At 40.9% G+C, this 21,539-nt stretch overlaps 1 protein-coding gene across 3 annotated transcripts in view; it reads right to left on the minus strand.

The window, feature by feature from the left end:
- Positions 1 to 430: 430 nt before the first annotated feature.
- FRMD6 (FERM domain containing 6) overlaps positions 431 to 21,539 on the minus strand; it is a 59,148-nt gene continuing 38,039 nt past the window's right edge. For all 3 annotated transcript variants that reach the window (XM_025171563.2, XM_088149674.1, XM_025171562.2), the window contains exons 6-14: positions 20,288 to 20,474; positions 13,663 to 13,818; positions 12,001 to 12,066; positions 10,360 to 10,428; positions 10,002 to 10,176; positions 9,499 to 9,837; positions 8,042 to 8,176; positions 7,318 to 7,409; positions 431 to 6,693 (exon numbers count right to left, since the gene is read on the minus strand). In XM_025171563.2, coding sequence (XP_025027331.2) covers positions 6,409 to 6,693; positions 7,318 to 7,409; positions 8,042 to 8,176; positions 9,499 to 9,837; positions 10,002 to 10,176; positions 10,360 to 10,428; positions 12,001 to 12,066; positions 13,663 to 13,818; positions 20,288 to 20,474 — 1,504 coding nt within the window. In that variant the 3' untranslated portion in view covers positions 431 to 6,408. The remainder of the gene's footprint in view (positions 6,694 to 7,317; positions 7,410 to 8,041; positions 8,177 to 9,498; positions 9,838 to 10,001; positions 10,177 to 10,359; positions 10,429 to 12,000; positions 12,067 to 13,662; positions 13,819 to 20,287; positions 20,475 to 21,539) is intronic.

Consider the following 21,539-nt stretch of genomic DNA (forward strand, 5'->3'; position numbering starts at 1 on the left):
AGTATCTTCCTCAATCTCTTGTGAAAGGCCATACTGACCAAGGAAACTATGGTTCCTGAAGCTGGAGGTGTAGAGGGCACAGAGAATGGCCTTGGAGCATAGGGAGGATCTGTTACCAAGGTAGCAATCAGACAAGCGCAGCTTGAATCCGTCCCAAGCAACAAATTCAAGAAAGCCTCCCTAATTCACACAAAGATAGAGGAAGGAAGAAAGCACATTCAGGCTTGCAAGTTTTTGTTACCATAGTTATTCCAATAAAAGTAGTTTTAGACCCATACAACATTTGTTTCGTTGTCTGGTCTACCTTATAGCACTAACATCAGGAGACAGCACAGTGGTTTCCACATTCTCTTCTCTAATTTCCCTTAACCATCAGTGTTCATAAGTGCTGGTAATTCTATTCAAATGAAGACCAGAAGAACTACAGCAATGTAAACGGTGATTTTTATTGTCATTTCTTAGAACTGTACCACAAAAGGCGCACCACAAACTTTCTGCATAACAAAATACATTGGCTACATTCCTTAGAGCTCGCTGAATTGCTTGCATTCCACTGTCCAAGAGGAAAGGCCTTTCATAGAAAGGAGTAAGTCATTCGCTTGTGCTGTGGAACAGTTGTTGCCAGAAAGTGAACCAGCAGCAACAGTGATTGGAAGCCAGACACCCCATACCCGCTAAAGAGTTCCCAGAAATGCAAAAGTATATATTTTTACATATAAAAATACAATCTTGTATCATACAGCCCTGTTGGACAACATCTGCCACACTGAAGGCTTCTTTGAATCTCCTTTTGCTTAAAGCACACCTGGCAAGAGTTCCTTGTGTGACATACGCACTGATCAAAAACGATTGCTAGCTTCCCTGGCTATAAGCCACAGCACACCATCAACAAAGTGGTGCATACCCTTTTTCAAAATGGCAGTCGCACTCTCTTACTTGCCCACAAACACGTTCGCATATGGGCTACCCTGATACTGAACCCAAGTTGGAATCAACAATAGCTATTAGGTGGGGTTACTTCAACCTTCCCTGACCTGGACATCTTTCAGATGTGTAGACTTCAACTCTAAAAATTCTCAGCCACAGTCATGCCTACTGAGGAATTCTGAGTGTTAATCCATACATCTTGAGGATATATAGATCAAGGAAAGTTGGAGTCCTTTATAAAAGTGTGAATGAATGGAAGCAACCACTTATGGAGAAGGGGGAAAAGCACCTGAAGAGTTCTAATGGGGAAATAAGATGGAAAGGATTCTATTCTGTTGCCTATGTATATTTCTTGATTGCCATATTTGCTCACCCTCTTGTCTTCCAGTTGACATAACTAGAGATGCTACCAAGGTTAGATTTTAGATACAGAGATGAGCAAAACATTGAATTAATTACTAATTTACAATTCTTTTCTCATGGCTCAATTTTTCTTAAGTTTAAAGTCAGCTTCTGAATGAAGAAGCCTCTCAAAAGTGTCTGTCAACCAACAAGGGAAAAGTGCCCCTATGTGTATTGTGGAGCCCACCAAATACAGGATATTTCTTGGCTCTTTTAAAAACCAACTTTCTCCGTTTTGTGAATCAGGTCAGGCTGATTATGAGGAAAACTCACTGGTATATTTCTCAAACAATGTGGATTCACGTGATCATTTTTTGCCAGCGTCTTATGGGGTTTAGCTGATACTCTCATTACAGTATTTCAACTGCTCCTTCCTTATGTCATAAGCAATTAAATTTACTTTGATGATTTGGGGAGCCATTCCCATCTCTGCTGCTTCTAAACCTGAAAAAGCTTTATTTCAACATAAGTGTACTGCGTGACACTGTTCTTGAATCCATCCAAGAAACAGCCTCATTCCACAAAATCTCTTTCATCACACAGGACACTGATACTGGGGAGGTCCCCCCACACAATAAAGCAGTGACAATATGGGCCTGGCTTTTGTGCTTCTGGATGAGAGCATCTTTAAAATCAGCTACAAGCGTGAGACCAAAAAGGGGAATGTGTTGTTGAAGCAGACAACTCAAGATTCAGGTAGGTAGTAAATGGCGTAAGTTTAAGACAACCAAAGGAATGGTAACATGGTTTTATTTAGTACTATATTCTCCTACCGGGCCAGCCTCATTTATCTTTATACATGGGTCTTTATTTGATTTCAGTTATTTCCTGTTATTTCACAATGCATGTAGATTTGTGGATCACACAGCCTTAGATTGATATTAACCAGTATTAACAATAGCGAATTTTGGGATGGTAAACAACAAGACATGAACTTCTAGATAGCAATTCACAATCCAAGAATTGGGCTGGATTCATTTCGGCTGGGACAATTGGAAGTTTTTCTTAGATTATCCAGTGTGTCACACATTTTATTATTGCTGTGTATGAAGCAAAAGGTTGGGTAAACTTGGGAAACTGATCAATCCTTATACATATACCTATGTGGTATTGTGAAAGAAGAGAACCCATCTGAATTTAAGCCAAGCAGCTGAAGGAATTCAGACTGTGAAAATGGGTATCATCCTTTTCCAACAAATATCTTTTCAAGAACAGCCTTCTTTCCCCAGATATGGATGAGTCACTCCTGTCAGTGAGCCAGATGATGAAATAAGCAGTTTAGCAAGCAGAAAGGACACTACAGCGCGTGGCAATATCACATTACTTCAAGCTTGCATTATCCACCAATCCCAACAAGGCCTACCAGATAAGAGGAAGAAGTTTATCAAAATAAAGACCCGTGGCACTAGGCTTCACTGAAGGTAGGCAACCACTAAGCTGTGTCAACCAACTGAAATTTATGGAGAGAAAAATATCTTGGCATTGCTATTCCTATCCAAAAGAAGCAGGAACAAGTTCATCAACGATGTAAAAATACCAGTGTCCTCTACTGGATGCCCTCCACGTAGGCTGGCTACACATACCAGTACCACCACCACCACCGTCATCATCCCAACAGCTGATTTACATGATCTTTACTGGCCCAACAGAATACCAATTATCCAATTTTGACACCCCCGCAAAGAAATACTGTACTGACTTTTTAAAAATAAAAATATAATTTATATATATATGTATGTATGTGTGCATGTGTGTACACACGCATGCATACACACATGTACAAAGATATGTATATTTGTATATATGTGTGTGGGGAGGATATGTTTTCAGTTAGAAAAATACTATGTATCAAAATATGGCAATACTATGGCTATGAATACAAAATCTCACAAAAATATTGGTTTTTTTTAAAAAAGGCAATGTGCTATGAATCTTTTTGATTGTAAATGCTTTCCCCCATATAGTGGCTGAAAATTATAGTACCACCAAAACAATTCCTGATGAGGGACAAATCTGCCCCTTTTCAACCACCAACAAGTCCATGGCTGCTATCCTCTGATACAGGAAGTCCTCCTGAGAGTGGTAGAACTATGCCAGAAGGAGAAATCATCCACAAGTCACGTAAAGCCTTCAGATACTCTGGGACCACAGCTTAGAAAAGTTAGCCATCTAGAACACTGACAAGCATCAGGGTCTTCCAGAGAACTATACTATGGTCTAGTAGAAAAAGTCACACAAATGTTTCTGCCATTGCATGTTGACAGTATAGGAAGACATAGCCAATTCCAGGTCCCAAAGACAAAATCTCCCTTAGGTTGAGCTCCTGCCTTGGTGATGACATGGAAGTGTCTATGTTCTTTTCTTGGGAACAATATGGAAGTGGTCTGCCATCGCTTTTTTCAGGGACATTTTTACACCCTACCAGGCTAGTCTATAGCCTTGGAATTTCTGCTGGGCCCCTATTCAAACACAAACCAGGTCCCATCTTATCTAGCTTCAATCAAGGTTGATTAGCTGCTGCCACCTAAGTGGTCCACTGCAGCTCATACTTGCATATTTCATTTTACAGGAGACTGTAAATAATTACCTGTATATACATTGACAGTAAAATAAGCATTTCTTGTATGCATATATTATAGTCCATTAAGTGTAAGTCTTGTGCACCTGACCAATGGGTGAAGGGACCCTAAAGCACAATGGTAGAGAGGTAAGGAGGGAAAGATGGACCTTGAAACTCCTGGCGGAGATTCAAATCCTCAGTTGTCTTGGGGAAGGAACTGAAGAGAACGTGTTGGTTATTGAGACGTGTTTTTGATAGTCTGGCACCCTGAAGCCCACAGTGAAGAAGCAATATGTAAAGATTTCTTTTTTTAATCTACTAAAAACGGGCAATTAGTCATGATCCATTTTTTTTAAGTTATAAAATGCTACACTGGATTCTCTTTTACTAAGAGTACAGGGTGGCTGGATTCATACATCACTCTTAACTGGTAACTGAATCAACCTATTCCTTGGTTTGCACAAAGCAATTATAAACTAAACAAGGGACTGGGCTGTGAAATATGCTAAGTCATCATAACAAATAATCAAGGTTAAAACTAACCAAGCTTTAGCACATTGTGCAGTTGCTAGGAATTGTGTTGTGCTGTAATGGAATGAGGGAAAGACCTTGAGTGACATTGCCAAGGGAATGGTCAGATAAGAGACAGCATAGCCTGCAAATGGATAATGGGTGGGGCAAGAGGCTCACAAGAGACCCTCCCTAGTTTCTCAGGTGGTAAAGGAGATGGGGAGGGGGAAGAACTGTATTTTCAGACTTGCAAGATTGATGTCAGCTTCGCAGGATAAACCAGATAGGAATGCCCCCCCATCTCCTTTACCACCGGAGAAACTAAGGAGCCTCTTGCTCTACCCACTATCCAGCTATGAGCTATATGTTTCTTATCTGACTGTTCCCTTGGCAGCATCTCTTTGCCCAGTCTCCTGAGGTCTTTCCCGCATTCCCTTACATGTCTGAACCCAGCCTCAACGTTGCAGGGAAAATTTATTGGATAGCATTTTCTTCTATCTCTGTTCTATTGGGACTTATTCCTTCCCCTTCCTTCCACATCAGTGTGCTTGGACAAGGGATTGAGACAAGAGTTGGCAGCCATGTAGTGGGGCTCCCTAAAAAAGTTCCCATGTTGATCAGCTCTTTAGTGATCGGAGGATGGCAGTTGATGGACCTTTTGTCACGACCTATGACAGACATAAAAACAGGGCATTCCTTTTGAAAGTCACATTTGTTCATTGATCTAATACTGGAACAAGATAGAAATCTCCCCCCTTTCCATAAAGGAGAGAGGAACATACAATACATGGAAGCAAAAAGTTTAGTTAAAGAAAAAAAGAACTACATTATTGGAGTGGGGAAGCAGAATGCAGAAACACTTGCAATGCAGAAACAACTCTCCCCCTTATTACGCTCAACAGCAAAAAAAGAGGCTTTTTTAACCATGTGTAAAATTTGCATTTACACAATTGTCTATACATGCAGTTTGAAAGAAAAGAGGCTTTAGTTAATTTTTTTTAAAAAAGCACTGAAATCAAAACTAAAATAAAACATAAAATGGGTTTTATATTTTCAAAAATACATTAAACATATACTCTTTTCTGCAATGTGCATATTTTTATATTCTCTCTCGCGCGCATGCTCTCTCTCTCTCTCTCAATCTCTCTCTCAACTTAAGGTACTTTGGTCAGCAAATCCTATTGCTACATCCTCATATTTTCTTAAGGGTTCCCCCCCCCCACCTTTGAAACAACAAAGCTTCCAGAAAGTTTCCCAAACCACCTAACATCTATTTTGGGATTTTTTTGTTTTGGTTTGGGTTTTTTTGGTAAACTTTACAAAATAGCACAGAGGTTCCATTTGGATCAAAGCTCACATATTTTTTTTTTTTTTTTTGTGAAGGGGAAGATCACAAGATGGATTAATTGCATCTCAAGTTGCTTTCATCTTCCGAGCAACTTTTCTACACAGATGTCCTTTGGGTTAGTTATTGCTTACAGCTTTGTCTTGAAGTCACCCACGTTGGAGGGTGCATTTCTTTGGCTTGACATGGCACAACAAATGGGGGAAAAGAGAAGAAATAAACTGACATTCTCACAAGGGGAAGAACTGAACTGCAAAGGTGATGCAAAAATCTACGGTATGCATAGCTCAGAAGCCTTAGAGCTTCCATTAGCAAATAAAAAAATACAGATAAAGAGATATATCTATACTTAAAATAAACATTGTGCATCCTTCTTGTAAGACAAGAGGTACTCCAAGTTGGCCGCTTTCAAAAGAAGAGACCATGTCTTCTAGATCCAACTGATTTTATCCAAATCAAATTCCGCCTCATGGCAAACATTGGTGCTGAAGAACCCACATATAGGACAAACATTTATAAAAGTGCAACAGTTTACAAGGCCTTGATTTTCTTAGCATCCTGGGAAAAAAGTTGAGGGGAAAATTCTTGTATGGCACACCAGAAAGGGGTTTTGGAAATGGAAACACTTGGCTGAGTTGTCTTGCTATAGCACCCAGTGACAGCATCAGACAACAAATTCTGGAACGTCTTCATGGGCAAGATCCAAAGAAAAGTATTTGCTGGCTCTTTTGACAGGAAAAGCGTTTTGGATATTGATGCACTGTTGAGCTAAACAGCCATTACAATACAGGCCCTCTTCGGCCAATCCATGGCCACACCCAAATGTGTAACTCTGTGCTGTCTCTTGGCACAGGCTTGCCAGGCGCAAGAAGTCTTTTTGGTAGAGCCGAATGTCATCCAGACTTAAGCTGTGGCGGTCAGTGGAGGTCCTTGGCTTCTGGCAGATGGTCTGTAGAAAATAAGGAAAGGTTTAATTTGCCCTTCCTCATTCTGAAACCCTCAAGCTGCGTGGAACAACTCCCTTTATCTATGGCTAGTATGTTCTTTAAATACAATTTGCTCTTGATTAAAATAACCTGGTTTTTTCTTTTGTTGTTGTTGTTGATGCTCTTTGAACTTGACGTGGAGAAGAATGATCTCTTCCCACATTTAGCCTCTTCTCTAAGGAGAGAAGGAACTTGAGCAAACACATAGGTTGGGTTCAAACAATACACTACATTGTAAACTTGGGTTAACAAAACACAATGGCCGTATTCACCTCTCATGTTGGTTTCAACAAACAAATCAGTTTTTGTGTGATAGTCGTTCACACAACATGCTAGGATAAAGATTGCATTATCATGAGACACTGATCTACCAGCTACTGAGTTACATTTTAGCCTAGTGTGGCATGATGACATGAGATGCCTGAAAGGCAACAGATGAAAGATGGGAAGGATTTTTCTACCATTCCAAAAACAATGGCTTTGCCTCCATCCTTGCTATGACTAGCTGCCATTATAATGTTATGTTCTGTCATAACCATCCACCCATTCAGTCTGCAAGATTTGGTATTCCATCACAATTCACAAACCTGTGGCAGTGAATCAATGCTCTGGCCACGAAGTTTCACCACTGTCTCCGAGGAGCTGGAAGTAGACGAATTCACTTCTTTGACAACTAATCCTGAGTTAGGTGACAAGAAGATAAAATCAAAAGATGTTTTCATGATTCAATAATAATCACCCAGTTTTCATGGTACTGTAAGTATTGTTCAGAATACACTACATTTGAAGTTCACTTTTCGTACTGTACTGCATTGTAAAATCATATGGCCCTGCTATTTTTTAGCTGGTCTTTACAGAATTTGAAGTATGACAACAATGAGTGAATGGAATTAATACAATCTTCCTTAACTAGGTGCATTCCATATGTGTAGAACTTCAATTCCCATAAAGCTCACCCATCATGAGTCATGCTAACTGGGGATTATGAAAGATGAAGCCCACCACTTTTGGAGGATCCTGGCTGGAGAAGGCAGTCCTAACAGATCCCTGAAAATTATTTGAACAAAGGTGGTCAAAATTCGTCCTGCTATGGCACAATTTGGTATATTAAATACAAGATGTTAAAGTTAAGACTGATGCAGCTATTCCCCTGGAAATTGCTAACTTGAAATGAATGGCTACTTCTTATTTACCATTAATAATTGTTATGTGCATGTAATATACATGTGTGCACTTCTCCGAACCTTTATAATAGAAATAAAAAGAATATTGTTATTCTTTTGTTCCTTCCAATAAACTCAGGTATATTACCCGAATGTCCGTTAAACTTCCTGGCCATCAGCATGTCCTCTGTGATGTAAATGCAGACATCAGGGTTGACATCATCCAGAGATGTTTCGCTTGTTGGCTCAAGATCTCGAGGATCATCAACCAGCATTTCTATTTCTGAAACAAAGGGAGAATAAATGTCAGGTGAGAGGAGGAGCTGGAATGGCTACATTGACAAGACTGTGGTTACAACAAAGCATCATCTCATCTGCACAAGAGCTACAGATAAATTTGGGGAATCTGGACAATAGAATACTACTTTTTAACATTTTAGGCCAAAAAATACAAACGGGGAATACAAGACATAGGGTGCCTTTTTTTTCCAAAAATGAAAAGCAGCTGTGGGAGGCAGCAAACAAGTGCAGAGAAATAACAGAGGTAGACAATGTGTACCCCTTTTCCTTGTAGGCTCTTTGTCCCACCAGCTGTAGGACAGGATGAAATCCACATGGAAAGGATTAACAGCCCTCCACAGGACATTTCTTCACTCACGATCACTTCCTTCTGTCAGCCAAGTTTCAATGAAAAGAAAAAGAAAGAAAGCCTGACACCCACCAGGAGAATGCCTGTATGCTTTGGTTGTCTTGCATTTCCCGCTCTTTATTCTTGAGAATACAGCTTTGGGTATTTTTAATAAAAGGGGAAATAGGAAATATAGTAGTTAAAGAGATAATGAGGTAGAAACCAAAGCAGAAGAGGGATGCAGAGTCAGGCTATTTGTGCTTCTACTTGAGCACTGTCTATATCAGGAGTTTTCAAACTTTTTCAGGCAGTGGAAATTGTTAATTACTGTAAAAGTTCCAGGAACCCCTGATCAAGAGGCAAAGCCCTAGTGATAAAAATTGGCTGGGTTCAAGTGAACTCTATCAAGTTCTTATATAAGCCTAGGGTTTTGCAGAACACAATTTGAAAAATCCTGATATATATATATCAGCCTTCCCAGCCTGGTTCCCTGTAGATGTGTTGGACTAATACCCAGAATCCCTGTGGCATCCTGTTGGCTTTCTTGCTGAGAAATGATGGGAGTTGACAGCCAGCACATCAGAAGGCTAGTCTATGCTAACTGGCAGCAGGTCTCCAGAGACTCAAGCAGAGAAAAACTGCTCCCAGACTTGTTTCATAATCCCTTTTTAAACTTGATATTCTGGAACTTATTTTTAATTGTTTTTATTGAACTACGATTAACAAACATTATCGAGTACCTAAATTAACATAAATCCAAAATGCACAGAGAAAAAAAGACATAGAAAATACAAAAAAAAAATCTACTAAAAAGTAAATAAAGGACAGGTACTGTACACATACAAATTTACCACCTATGTAAAATATTACCATATTCCATGTTCTGGAACCAAATCAGGAAACAAACAAACCAACAAACCCAAACCCTACATTACTGGGACAAGATCATCAAGGATGGACCAAATATGGACAATTACCATCCTCCTGAGAGGAGTCTTCCTCCAGGCGTTCCTTCTCACTGCTTTCTACTCCAGAGGTGTGAGAACTACCATGACTGGTCATAGAGCTGCAAGCTCTCAGCTGGCGATGCGCAGCAGCCACCATGAAGTCCTCCTCAGTGCTCCGTTCCCTGGGCTTTGGATCAGTCTCAATTCCAGAGGTGTGGGAGCTACTATGGCTAGCAGTTGAGTGGCGGGAGAGACGCTTGTGCTTTATGCTGCCTGAACTACTTCCGCTGGCCCGGGAACGCTTCTCTAGTTGATCCATATCAAGGTCTAGAGCATCGCTGATGTAGGACTCGCGGTATTGTTTTTTCTCTGGAAGAATCATACATGAAAGAATGTAATACCCATACTGAACCTGGCAACTGAACTATGGGCTCAAAATAATGGTGCATGTGTGTGGCTTCATAGACACTGGGTGCTATCATGAAGTCAGAAATGCATCTATTGTCTCAAATTGACATCAAGGGGACTGCTACCTTCATTCTCCTCTAGCTTCCTGATCTGCCGCAGGACAGGCTGCAGGTTCATGTAGAGGCGGTGGCTATTGCTCAGGAGCTGCAGAAGGTGCCGAGATCGCAAGGGGCAGCCAGTGTAGTAGGTGAGCTTGCGAGCAGATGGCAGGCCATCAGGCAGAATCTCAAACCTCTTGCCCTGCGAAGACAAGTGACATATGCAGAAGTCCACCAACACACAGAGGCTTCTGTTTAGCTTGGCTTTGTATAGCTTTCTTGAAGTTCTCTCTCTGGTTGTTTCTACCTTACAGTGTTTGTCATATCATATATGGTATCAAAACATCTTCAATATAGAGTCCAACTTTGGGATTTTCCTACTCACCACAAATACAAGTTTTCCTACATTTGTCCAAGGGAAGTCATACAGCAGTTGTCTTTCATTGTTTACATTCTGAAAGAGAGAGAAGGAAAAAAAAAGATAACTTGATTGCAGTCCCATTATCTTAGAAAGTGTATGGTTTTCAAACTGAAGTAATATGCCCTGCTCATGGCATTAGCCATTATTTTTCATCTCATAAGTCGAAAAGAAACACTGGGCACTAAGCTGATGCATGGAGGTTTCTGAATGATTTGCTTGACATGGTGCTTGTCACATTGCATACAGGGTACTGTTTCATGCTGATTTGGCTGACTGATTAGACTGGGCAGATAATCTTTTTTTTTTCTGTTAAGGGCTACATTACCCTAGGGATAATCTAATGAGACTGTATTGCTGGTGAGGGTGGAGCTGGGGCCCAAAGTGGGAAGAACCTATTCATCTCTCTCTCTCTCTCCCTCTCCCTTTCTTTCTCTTTGCTATTCCGTTCTCTCTTCAACTTCCTCTCCATTTAGCAAATAAATAATAAATAAATAAATAATTTTGTTATCAGTATTTTGAAATTACATCATGAATGACAGGTTATTATGCTCATTGAGTCAGCATCTTCTCCAGTTCATCAAGTGGATCCATTTCTCAGCCTTGTTCTTTAACATCTTCATTTAGTTCCATTAGAGACCAAACCTGGAACTTATAGAAAGTCCTCCCTAAGCCATCCAACTAGCTGAACACTATCTGGGACTTTTGGCCACTCAGTTACCAACAGGGCATAAAATAATGCAGAAAGCAGCATCCATCCATCCATCCATCCATCCGTATTATTTCTTTCTTCTTGGAATGAAAGATGGCATAAATACCCTCTTCCAATTTTTCCCTAAAACAACCATTCCCAGCTCTTCAGGTAAGTTGGGCTAAAAGAGAGGGACTAGCTCAAATCATCCAGCCATCTTCCATAAATGGGGGTGGATTTGAACCTTCTAATCCATCATCTTAATCGCAACATCATACTGGTTCACGCTTTAGGTTAAACCTGCATATGAGACTACAGAATTTGACCAATGAAATTTATGACTGTTGACTCAAAATGTTTTATTCACTCAGATAATGAGCTCTGCAGAATTGGGTTCAAAGAACAGTATTTTTAACAAAAAACTTTGTACTGAGCAGAAGGCTCTTGTGCCACCATGAAGATAGCACTCTGGAGCACTTTTCAAGCACCTGCCTTGCAAAAACTAGGCTTAGAAACATCTTCCTGCTCCCCTACCCTGTTGCAAAAAAAGATTCAGTTCAACAGCAGGAGCAGTCAACATTTTGCAGATGAAGGGCCACCCTTGAGCTTTGAGCGTGCATGGAAAGTATGGTATGGGGGGGCAGAACCAAAAAAATAATTTTATTTCATTTTAAAATTAAACTCACGTAATATCATTGTTCTTGAATCAGGCATTTAATACTTTTCTCCTTTCAGATTTAAAATAAGTAGTTTTGGAGGTTTCTGAGCCCACACCTAAGGCTTTGAGGAATTATATAAGACTCTGGGATCATAGCTTGTGCACTTCTGCCAAAATACTAAAAAAGAAATGGCCTCAATCATGTCTGGACAAGCAACCAAATGGTCTATACCAATAAGTCAGTTATGGAAACGTGTACCTGGAATATTTGGATTCCCCTTGTGGTAAGCCCAAGGGAGAGGGAAGCCTCAATTTCCTTCTTGTCCTAGAAGAGAGAAAATACATTTGCATTATTTTCCCACATAACACATTGGGCTGACATATCAGTGACACCATGAGCTATACATCTTTACACTGGCTGATTGAGAAAAGAAGCATTCCTATATGAAGACCCAATGAAAGAAGAATTTGAGCTTTTTAGCACTGCAGCAGTTGGGTTGGACCACAACCCTACAATCCCCAGGAAGACCAGGATAGAGATGGAGGTGTGTAACCCACAGCTCATGGACTACATCCATTCTCTTTGAGCATCATCCCTCTGTTACCTGCAAAATTATTTTTGAATAGGTGAGATCAGCATTTTCAGCCTGGAGGGTTTTTGTACCTTTGTTTTGCTTTGGAGGGATATTTGGAGGGAAGGCTTAGCTGATCTTGCTTTCTAACAGAATAGCTAGATGTTTCTGGGAAACTCACACATAGGACAGTATCTCCTGCTTGTTCTCTACAAACAACTGGTATTTGGAAGAACACTCCTTTGCAGATAGAAGCTCCATTTAATGATTACAGCTGTATTTGAACATACCCAAATACAGCAACTAAGATGGTCAACTGGTAACACTGAATGCATGCTCTAAGAGCTCATAAAAGAATATAAAAGCAGGTGGCCTATAAAAATCTTACACCACCTTCAAGTAGGGTCAACTTTGCTGTGCAAGCAACTAAACAGCTTCTTGGGGCAACAATAATTCAGTGAATGCCAACTGAGCAATGGATGTATCACTCTAAATGGGGTAGCTCTGGACTCTTAAAAGATTGCACAGCCTAATTCAATATCTAGAAAAATCCACTCCAACATATACTGTGTCATTATAAACAATCTGAGATTGTCTCCAGTCCTGGCTTTAATATTTGGGATGTGCACAAGTAAGACATCCATAGTGGAGCACTTGGATTTGCAAAAGGTAGGCCCTAGAGAGGATTTTATCCCAATGACTTTCAACAGTTTTTGCAAAGTGGAACTCATGTTGCTATTGGGCAGCGCAAGGTTTGCTCATCTCAATTATTGGAAAAATATTCAGCAAAGGAACATATCACTCTCTGGATCAGGACCTGGGGAGCACATTTTCTTAAATGCCAGATGAGAGATTAATTCTGATCTATTCCTATTGTTAACCTATCTGTCCTCTGAGCAGTGCTCATTGCTCAACTCACTGCATAATCCACACTCCCATTGTCATTTTGAGAAACGTTTCAAACATTTGCTTGCAGAGCAACTACTGAAGGATCATGACTGCATCCAACAAAGTCAGCACCAATCCAGGTAACATCCTCCTGAATCTCAGCTGCCAGACAGCATAAGGCCCACAGCTTTAGAATTTATCACACATTTATCACCATTTTTTAAAAAGGGGCTATAAAAAACTGCAGCTCCTTGACTTGCAATTTAAATTGTGCCTCTAAGCCTACATCCAAAGAATGTTTTATTTTATTTTTCATTTTATTTTTATGATGTGAAAGAATCTTATGATAGGGAAATTTTTAAAAATTATGACTGGGAGGCATCATCCCATAAAAAGGTTAGAAACTGCCCAGCAGTGGTCACTTCACACCAAGATACACTTGCTTCAGCCTCACTCCATACCTTGTACAATCTATAATAATGGACAGCTACGTCGTCCAGCCTAACAGCTTCCTTGATGTACTTGAGATGGGCTTCAGAGGCGGTCAGAGCACACTGGTCTTTGTGCATGATGGGGATGTGCTTCAGGATGTAATCCTTTCCTCTCTTGGCCACCACCTGTCAAGAAGAAGAATGCACATTAAACATTAGGGTATGGGTTCCTACTCCCAGGCACCTAGTTGTTCAACTATTTCTTTCTTTATTTAGTCAATGTATATGACTCTGGATGGTAGACAGTGTTCCAAAAATAAAAGACAGAAACATATACAAATATTAAAATACACAGCAGCCGAGAAAACCACAGCCATCATTAGCATAGCCAGGAGACATCCCCCTTCACACTGATTGCAGCCTTCCCCTCTCCAGAGGTCTTGGAGGCAATGAAAATGGTGCTGATGCATTTCCTGGGATGTTTTCAGGCATTAAAAGATGTTTTATTTCAGAAAAACCAAGAGGTGAAGAATATAAAAACAACCCTGTCGAATCAGGCTAAGGCTTGTGTTAACTCAGCATTTTGTTTCTTACAGTGGCCAACTTCCAGGAGTTTGAAAGCAGGAGATGAAAATATACCCATCAGCCACCACTGTTCCCCTGCAAGTGATATTTGGAAGCATGCAGCCCCCAGCCTTCAAGACCAAGAGACCTGTCCTCCAGGGTTGTATGTACTAGCTGACATCCACAGCATTCAAAAACAAAGCAAAGCAGAGGAGATATTAAAACCCTCCTGGGGAGGTGGCTTAAAATGGAAACAGTGAGTCAACACTGTTGAGAGGTTATTATCTTCTTACCTGGCAAGTTTACACTGACAGTTATCTTGGGAGTTGGCAGAACATGAAAAAAGGTCAGTTCACCTACTAGAAAAGCTATCAAACCATGTTTCCATTGCACAATATTTGAAGGAAGGTTTCATGACAGGCACTTGATGCATGAAACTGCCTTATGCTGATGCGCCCCATTGCCATAAACAATAATAGGCTGGATAGATCAATTTTCTCTGTCATCCTCCAGATGTGTTGGGGCCACAACTCTCAGAATTCCCAAGTCAGCATAGGCAAAGAATTGTTGGCTATGAATTCTGAATCTGTAGCCCCAACATATCTGCAGGGCACCAGGCTGGTCTACAAAAACCAGGAGACATCTTTCCAGCACCTGCTACTTTTTTCTCATAGAGACAACAGAGATAGAACCTATTCTCTTCGGTATCCAATAGCTCATTTGCTACCACTGAATTATCACCTTAATGCAAATCCTCCCAGAAAGAGTCCAAGATGAGTTGGCCAGTTGGCCCTTGAATTCATCACCTCTCTGAGTAACTGTTCAACTATTCTTACTGTTATGAAGTGTTCCTAATATTACACCAGAATCTGCCTTCCAGGAACTTAGTGTATCATTCCATATCATACATCTTGGAATAACAGAGAAAAGTCCTGACTGTTCATTTCTAAAAGTTGCATTTTAGACTTTCCCTCCCAATCTGTCCTGCAAAATATTCCGTGAAATTACTCCTTCCTCTTTCTGCTACTTAAAAAAAAAAAAAAAAAGGATGGAAAATTTGGGATGCAATTATGAGGTCATTTTAGCATTGATTAGTATTTTCACCTTGTGGAAGGAACAATGGGTTTGCTTGCCAATACTTCTCACTTTCTTAGCACATCACATTCTTTATTCACAGGCACAAACTAACAATGTTGTTTTGTTTGTTGATGAAGATTCTCAGTCATCCAGGTGGAATTATCTGGAGGTTGAGTCATGGCAACTGGACTTAACTTCTAAATTCTCCAGAGGGAACATTCCAAGGATTTTCTTTTGCATCTCCCTATCAAAGAATTTGGTGAAATTGCCTCCTACTCACCCAAATTTTGCACCATCCAAAATTAGGGCATATTTATTTATTTATTAATCAAATATGTATGGCCACCTGTCTCATAAAAAGCGACCCTGGGTGGTGTACAACAATCCAATAAAACAACACATATATAAAACACTCAGTATAAAAATATAAGAATCAGTATTAAATGATAAGTAATATAAAAACTAAATATACAAATCCTAGGCAAAGAGAGAATAAGAATAGCCACTTCAGCAATGGAGCCATCTAAGCATGTCTCCGGTTCCCTGGGAGCCCCAGGCCTGGTGACATAACCAGGTCTTGAGGGACTCCCGGAATGTCAAAAGGGATGGAGCTAATCTAATTTTGGGGGGAAGAATGTATGGAACTTCAAAGCCCATTTGGTTGGCTGTAGCTTCCAACAGACAGCAAGATCTGCTTCAAACATAACTGACCCTTCAAGGAGAACATGAAAGTAAGAATTTATGTCACATGCACTGAATCAAATAATCTCATGTTGCTATTTTCCCAAATTCATACATGCTAAGAAGCAACAGTGGGAGGAATTTCTGGTGAGAATGTTTATGGACATGTGGACAAGGAGAAAAATGAGACAATCAATGTATTAAATAATATAATACTTAAAATTTAACTAAACAATAATAAGATTTAATCACTAATTAAAAAGTGCTTTATAATGAGTCAAGACCACTGGTTGGCCTAGGTTTTGGATCTGCAACAAAACACAAAGGAGATGCCAATCTGTCCACCAACAATTTCCTTAATGCCTACCAGGCTCCCAACTCCATTTAGCCTTTTACATAGAAAAAAAAATCTAAATGGGCCCCATAAACTTTCTGTTTTTGTTTTTTTTACAAAATTCAAGTAATAAATGATTGCATCCCAGTGCTTTATATGGAACTGTGTCCATCTAGCCAGAAAAAAAGACTCATGGGCAGACGAAGTGGTAGGTAGTATTCTGACAGATCAGTGCTCCATAGCTGGTTGGCATCTATTGTATAAGAATGCCCACAGCATGCTCTCAAAATTCCAAAGTGTTTTCCAACCCTTCGAGTCCTCTGACCTACCCCAACTCTATCTGCTTCAATTGATAGCAAGCTCTCCAAGGTTTCTGACAAATGTCTGCTAAAGAGGATCCTTAATGATCCTCTTTTTTCAATGCAACTGAGGTAAGATCATGGGATCTGGGATCTTTCATGGGAAAACATATGCTTCATAGGACCAAGTGGTAAACAAGTAGATTGTGTTCAATCCAAGCTGTTGTCAAGCGAGGATAATAAAATGACATGTCCCATCAACTTTTCTTTGGCTGGAGTAAAAGAAAAAAAATCAAATATTCATCATGTAAAGAATCTTAGGACTCCATACCATGAAGAAGGTGATTTCTGCACAGCTCTAGGTTTGATGCAACAGTCAAATCATTCACCAAGAGAGCAAAAGCCTAGGACTCTATTTGGGCTCTAGAGATCCCTGCCAGAAGCAACATACCAGAGTCAGAATGGCACAGTGGTTAGAATACTGGACTAGGCCGGAGAAGATCCAGGTTTAAATTTACCAAAATCACAGAAATTGGGTCAGTTATGATCTTTCAGCTCAACTTCCTTCACAGGGTTGTTGCAAAGATAAAATTGGATGATGTACTGTATATATTTTGTTGTGAGCTCTTGGAATAAAGGTAGGATGTAAATTGTAAAAAGTGCCCAATCTCTACAGAGGAATGCAAATTATGATTATTCAGATATATTTGTCTGGGTGCACATAGCTACGTGATGGTAAATTCAAGGACAATGTGTAGATGGGCCAACATTTGGAAAGTTGGCTCCTTCCCCCTTAGGTCAGGCAAATTGAGGGCAATTAAACAGTTAATTGCCTCTTTCTCTACCTCCTCCACCCATGTTTCCGTGTTGCACCAAGCAGCCATGAATGTCTCTGTTATGCGTTCCCCATGACATCACCCTCTCTTTATAACTAGAATCTATTCTGGGGATGCCCACAGCTGCTGCACCCGCCACTGCTAAACATTCCAGCTGAAGCATTGCCAGCCACAAACAATCACACAGCAGCACCAGAAGACTCAGCCAGAGAAGGTATTTTGACATACTCACAAACTCCTGTTATCCCATCACTACTGTTCAACCCCAAGCATGTACTCTCATTTCAAGGGCCCTAATTTGCTCTTTTTCACTCATTACTCTCCAGCTCATACAATTATTTCAGAAACATGGGTAACAGCAGGGTACCTCCCCTTCCTGCAACAATGAATGATTCCTTTGATATGGTTACAACTAGACCACCCTAAAAGAGCACAGCCAAATGTCCAAATTACTTGCTTCCCTAGGGACAAACATGCAGCTGAGATAAGTTATGATCCGGGACCAGGAATCAAACATCTAAATAAGAACATCTTGCCTCTGAAGCAAGAGCAGCACATGAGGCCCCACTACCTGACACAGAAGGGATCTACCACTCTCTCACACATCACGCCCTCCACACATTCTCTCCTCATACAGCACCACCAATTGACCTTGGCTACTGTATCAACATCTTCCTATGATGGTTTTCAGAATTTTGGAAGCAGCTTGAAGCATCCCAGACATGTCATTCCAAATGGAGTTTTTTATTGTGAAGACAAAATTAAAAGAGGAGGTTTTGTTTGGAATACCACACCTGGGACATTTAAACTACTTTTGATTCAGAGGAGTTACTTCTGGAAACTGCTGAGCATTGCCTGGAATTACACAGTCCACAGGAGGTTCCACACGGTCTGGAGGGGGAACAGAACGTTCCAGAGGCTCTAGAACATTCTGTTCCCTAGGTTTTGAATGGCTGCTGCCCCTATAAAATTGACATTTCTGACACAAGGCTTTAATGTAGGCTATAGCTCTGTGGCAGAGCACATGCTTTCCATATACAGGTAATCCTTGCTTGACAATGGTAATTGGGACTGGCAACTCCATTGCTAAGCAGTCATAAAGCACAATGTCATGTGACCATGCTGACTTATGACGGCAGTTGCAGCAGTCCCAGTTGCTGCTGTTAGGCAAATCCTGCACAGTTGCGGCATCCTGCAGTCAAGTGATCGCCATTTGCGACCTCCTGCAGGCTTCCGCACTGACTTTGCTTGTTGGAAGCTGGCAGTGAAGGTCGCAAATGGTGATCATGTGACCCTGGGATGCTGCGACTGTCATAATTGTAAGCTGGTTGCCAAGCACCCAAATCGCAATTGTGTAATTGCGGGGAGGCTGTGATGGCTGCAACTATCAGGACTCATCATAAGGCCCCCTCATTCAGTGCCATCGTAACTTTGAATGGACCACCTGTAGAATATCCCAGCTGAATTCCTGGCATTTCTAGTCAAAAGGATAAGGTGGCAGGTGATGGGAAAAGTCCCTTCCTATAAATTTGGATAACTGCTGTTATAGTACCAAACTGAACTTGATTAGATGGACAGGGTGATGTAAGGCAAGTTGCACCTTGTTCCTCCCTAGGACAATTCCTTCAACAAATAAGGTCCAAAATATTACATTCATAATCTTCAAACTGTGCCCCCACAGAAGCACAGCTCATTTGTTATCACTAAGTTTCCCTTGCCAAGCACTGTTTTAAGGAAGCCCTAGTTTTCTTTATAGCAATGTTTCTCAACCTTTACAACTTTAAGATGGGTGGACTTTAACTCCCAGAATTTCCTAGGCAGCCATGCTGGCTGGGGAATTCTGGGAGTTGAAATTCACACATCTTAAAGTTCCCAAGGTTGAGAAACATTGCTTTATAATGTCTGCTCAATTCACAGAGATCCAACAGGCCTCAACAATGCCACGTCTGAAATTAGCTTTTTCTAGAATTTTTTGCAACATGCCTCCAAAGTTCTTGGGGAAGGCCAGGAAGCCTGAAAGCCAATTTTACACCTCACATCTCACCCTTATCTATAGCTTCTGAGTTCTTGTCCAGCTGATCTTAAAGCCATACAACATCTTATAAAATTGGTCAACTGGGGCTACCTCCTTTGATATTTCTGCCTTCTCCACAGGTGCTATTGAGTCTCATAATTCCTTGAAATGGTTAAATGTATCAACAGCAAAATTGATCAAACAGCCATACTTCCTCCCTCCCTTTTACCATTACAAAAACTAAGCAGGGAGGAAACTCAACAGCCAAATTTCTGCAAAAACCAGCTTAGCTCTGGCAGGAAAGGCCTAGTGTGCCCTTCTGCATTTCTCCCAGCTGATGGGGGGCACTGGCTGACTCTGTACAGGTAGTCCTCACTATCTGACCACTATAGTGATCAGAATTTTAAGCAAATCAGAGCTGATTTTACGACCTTCCTACACCAGTCATTAAGCGAATCACCACAGTTGTTAAGTGATCACATGGTCGTTAAGCAAATCACATGGTCCTTAAGTGAATCCAGTTTCCCCAATGGACATGTTTTCGGCCAGAATTTGCTTAACAACCACATGATTCGCTTAACAATTGTTGCAAAAAAGGTCACCAGTTGCGATCACGTGATCACGGGGGTTGTAAAGCACTTTCCCCAAGGCTGCTGTAACTCTGGACCATCGTTAAATGAATAGTCATTAAGTGAGGACTACCTGTACTGAAACAACACCTGCAGCCTGGAATGGTTCCAAGCATGTCTGACCCCAACACCACCACAGACTTGGTTTGTATTTCAGCATTCAAAGTAAACAAAGAACGTGCCCTCGAAGGCAAGAACATGGTCTTGGAAGGTGCCCTTACCCAAGCAGGAAAGTATGCCTCGGGTTCAAAGTATTTCCCAAAATGCTTGTTCCTTTTGAAATTGCCCAGGTCAGCTTGCAATGCAAAGGCCGCCAGGAGGAAATAGGCCTCTTCGCGCAGCATGCACTGAGAGCGCAGGACTTGTTTCCTCAGATGCCAGTAATAATAGTAGCGTGCAGTTCGGTCACTGGCCGAAGATGAGAGGAGAGACAACAGAGAAGAAAAAATGAGCAAATCATCAAGAAAAACAGAGATCAGGAGCACGCTGTCTGGGAATACTCTGTGTGCTGGTCTCATTTTGCAGCTTTTAGATGCTTGATGGCAGAGCGTTCTCACTCTTATCCCTGGTTTAATGGTATATTTTGCCTGATTTATGTGCTGGAATATGGATTAATATTATTCTCCCAAACCTTTAGTAATGCCTTAAGTCTGATGGGTAGCGGCATCTCCAAGGGGAGAGAGGGGTTGGGGGCCAAAAAAATCAAGAAGGCAGCTGCAACCACATCCCTGAGGTCACCATTTTGACTTTTTGTGTCAGCCCTTTGAGGTAGGCCAAGTCAGGAAACAGACACTATAAGAAATAGCAGAACTCTATTCTATCGATATAACACAGTGTTTCTCAACCTTGGCAACTTTAAGACATGTGGACTTCAACTCCCAGAATTCCCCAGCCAGCATGGCTGGCTGGGGAATTCTGGGAGTTGAAGTCCACATGTCTTAAAGTTGCCAAGGTTGAGAAACACTGATAATAGGATCTTGAAAGCCGGATAGTGTTTGCCCATCCCTCCCTCTTAACCAAAGACAATCAAGGCAGGACACTCCTGAGTTTCTTTCTTACACCTTCCTGTTTTCCCAGGCTAAGTTCACATTTTCCTAGGCCGCTGCACATTTTCTTCAAGGGCATCTCAGTTCTCCTCTACATGTTGACACCCTGCTGTGGATGACCCTGCTGATGTGAATTTTAATTTTTATCATTGCTTTTTTGGTTTAATGTTTACTTTGCTGATGTTTCTTCATTTTATTAATATACACTGTTTTACTACTTTATCGAATTTCGATAAGCCTTGAGAGGGCTTTCATCCTTAAGGGCAGCCTGCAGATATTTTAAATAGTTAAATAGGACAAATTATCTGGATGGAAACATCAGGCCAATCTCAGAGTCCCAATGCTAAAGATTTGGTACTATGTCAGTGCAGCATTTCCCAGTCTGTGACCTCCATATATTGGGATTACTTCTTTCCAGATTTCCTGG

Source organism: Python bivittatus, unplaced genomic scaffold, assembly GCF_059951505.1.
Source record: "Python bivittatus isolate LINGU-HERP-01145 unplaced genomic scaffold, Pbiv_v1 ctg000580_np1212, whole genome shotgun sequence".
Taxonomy (NCBI): domain Eukaryota; kingdom Metazoa; phylum Chordata; class Lepidosauria; order Squamata; family Pythonidae; genus Python; species Python bivittatus.